General features: G+C 57.7%; 1 protein-coding gene across 1 annotated transcript in view; it reads left to right on the top strand.

Annotated features, from left to right (window-relative positions):
* LOC102012655 (PRAME family member 9/15-like) overlaps positions 1-288 on the top strand; it is a 62,717-nt gene extending 62,429 nt beyond the window's left edge. Inside the window, exon 7 of the mRNA XM_013504133.1 lies at positions 49-288. Coding sequence (XP_013359587.1) covers positions 49-288 — 240 coding nt within the window. The remainder of the gene's footprint in view (positions 1-48) is intronic.
* The last annotated feature ends 810 nt before the right edge of the window (positions 289-1,098 follow it).

Here is a 1,098-nt window from a genome sequence, read left to right as displayed (position 1 = left end):
CAGTGCATTGTGGGCCAATTGTGGCATTGTTTCTCTGTGTCATGGTAGTTCTCAACTGAGCAGCGGCAGCTGGCCTGGGGGCCGGTGTGCAACAGCGCTCACTGTCACGTGGCTCCCCCTGCACCAGGGACCCTAATTCTGGGCACCCACCAGGCAGGGAGTGAGCGGGCCGGAAGACCAGTGCTCCCCACCCATGGCTCTGCACCGGGGGCCATCCTTCTGGGCACCTACGAGGCAGGGAGCCAGCTGGTCGGAACACCGGTGCTGCCTGCCTGTGACTCCGCGTGAGCCTGGGCCCCTTCTTCTAGGCACCTACAAGGCAGGGATTGAGCAGGTCGGAAGCCTGGCACTCCCTATCCGTGGCTCCCATGGCTCCCCGTGTGCCTGGGCCCCTGCTTATGGGTGTCTATGAGGCAGGGAGCGATCCAGCAGGAAGACCGGTGCTCCCCGCCCATGGCTTCCCATGCTCCAAAGGCCCTCCTTCCGGGCACCTGCGAGGCAGGGAGCCAGCTGGCTGGAAGCTGGTTGGTTTCTTGAGACAGGGTCTGCCTGTGTATATCAGGCAGGCCTCAGACACACTATGGAGCCCAAGCTGTTCTCAAAATCATGGTCGTGCTCCTGGCCTCAGCCTTCTCAGTTCTGGGATAACACACTGGCATCACCTTGCAAAGCCTTGCATCAGGAGTGTGAAGCCATCCTGGGCAGCAGTCTATGCCACCACAAGTGTGGGTCACCACTCTCTGTCTCTAAAGTTTAAATACACTGGGATGCAGCTCAGCACCTCCTGACTCAGTCCCTAGTGCTGTTGGTAGAAAGTCAACCTGTCTCTTTGCAGCAACTTCCATTTAGTTCCTTAGCCTTATGCAGAGGAAAGTCTTCCAGTCCTTAGATCTGATCCTGCAATTACAGGGGATCAGTATGTGCTGCTCAGAGGGTCCCAGTGAAACCTACAGAGTCCTGCTCTCCTCCGCTTGTCAGAATGGCCTGATTCCCTTGAGCTTAACCTTGAACACCTCTTACCCCTTCAGTGGCTCCTCTCTGCCACCGTGATTGGGCCCATGGTCGGCTGTGTTATGTGACAAAATCCCAAGTCACGGC

Source organism: Chinchilla lanigera, unplaced genomic scaffold (genome assembly GCF_000276665.1).
Source record: "Chinchilla lanigera isolate Chin_1 unplaced genomic scaffold, ChiLan1.0 scaffold00085, whole genome shotgun sequence".
Classification (NCBI taxonomy): domain Eukaryota; kingdom Metazoa; phylum Chordata; class Mammalia; order Rodentia; family Chinchillidae; genus Chinchilla; species Chinchilla lanigera.
This window is presented reverse-complemented; position numbering and strand designations above follow the sequence as displayed.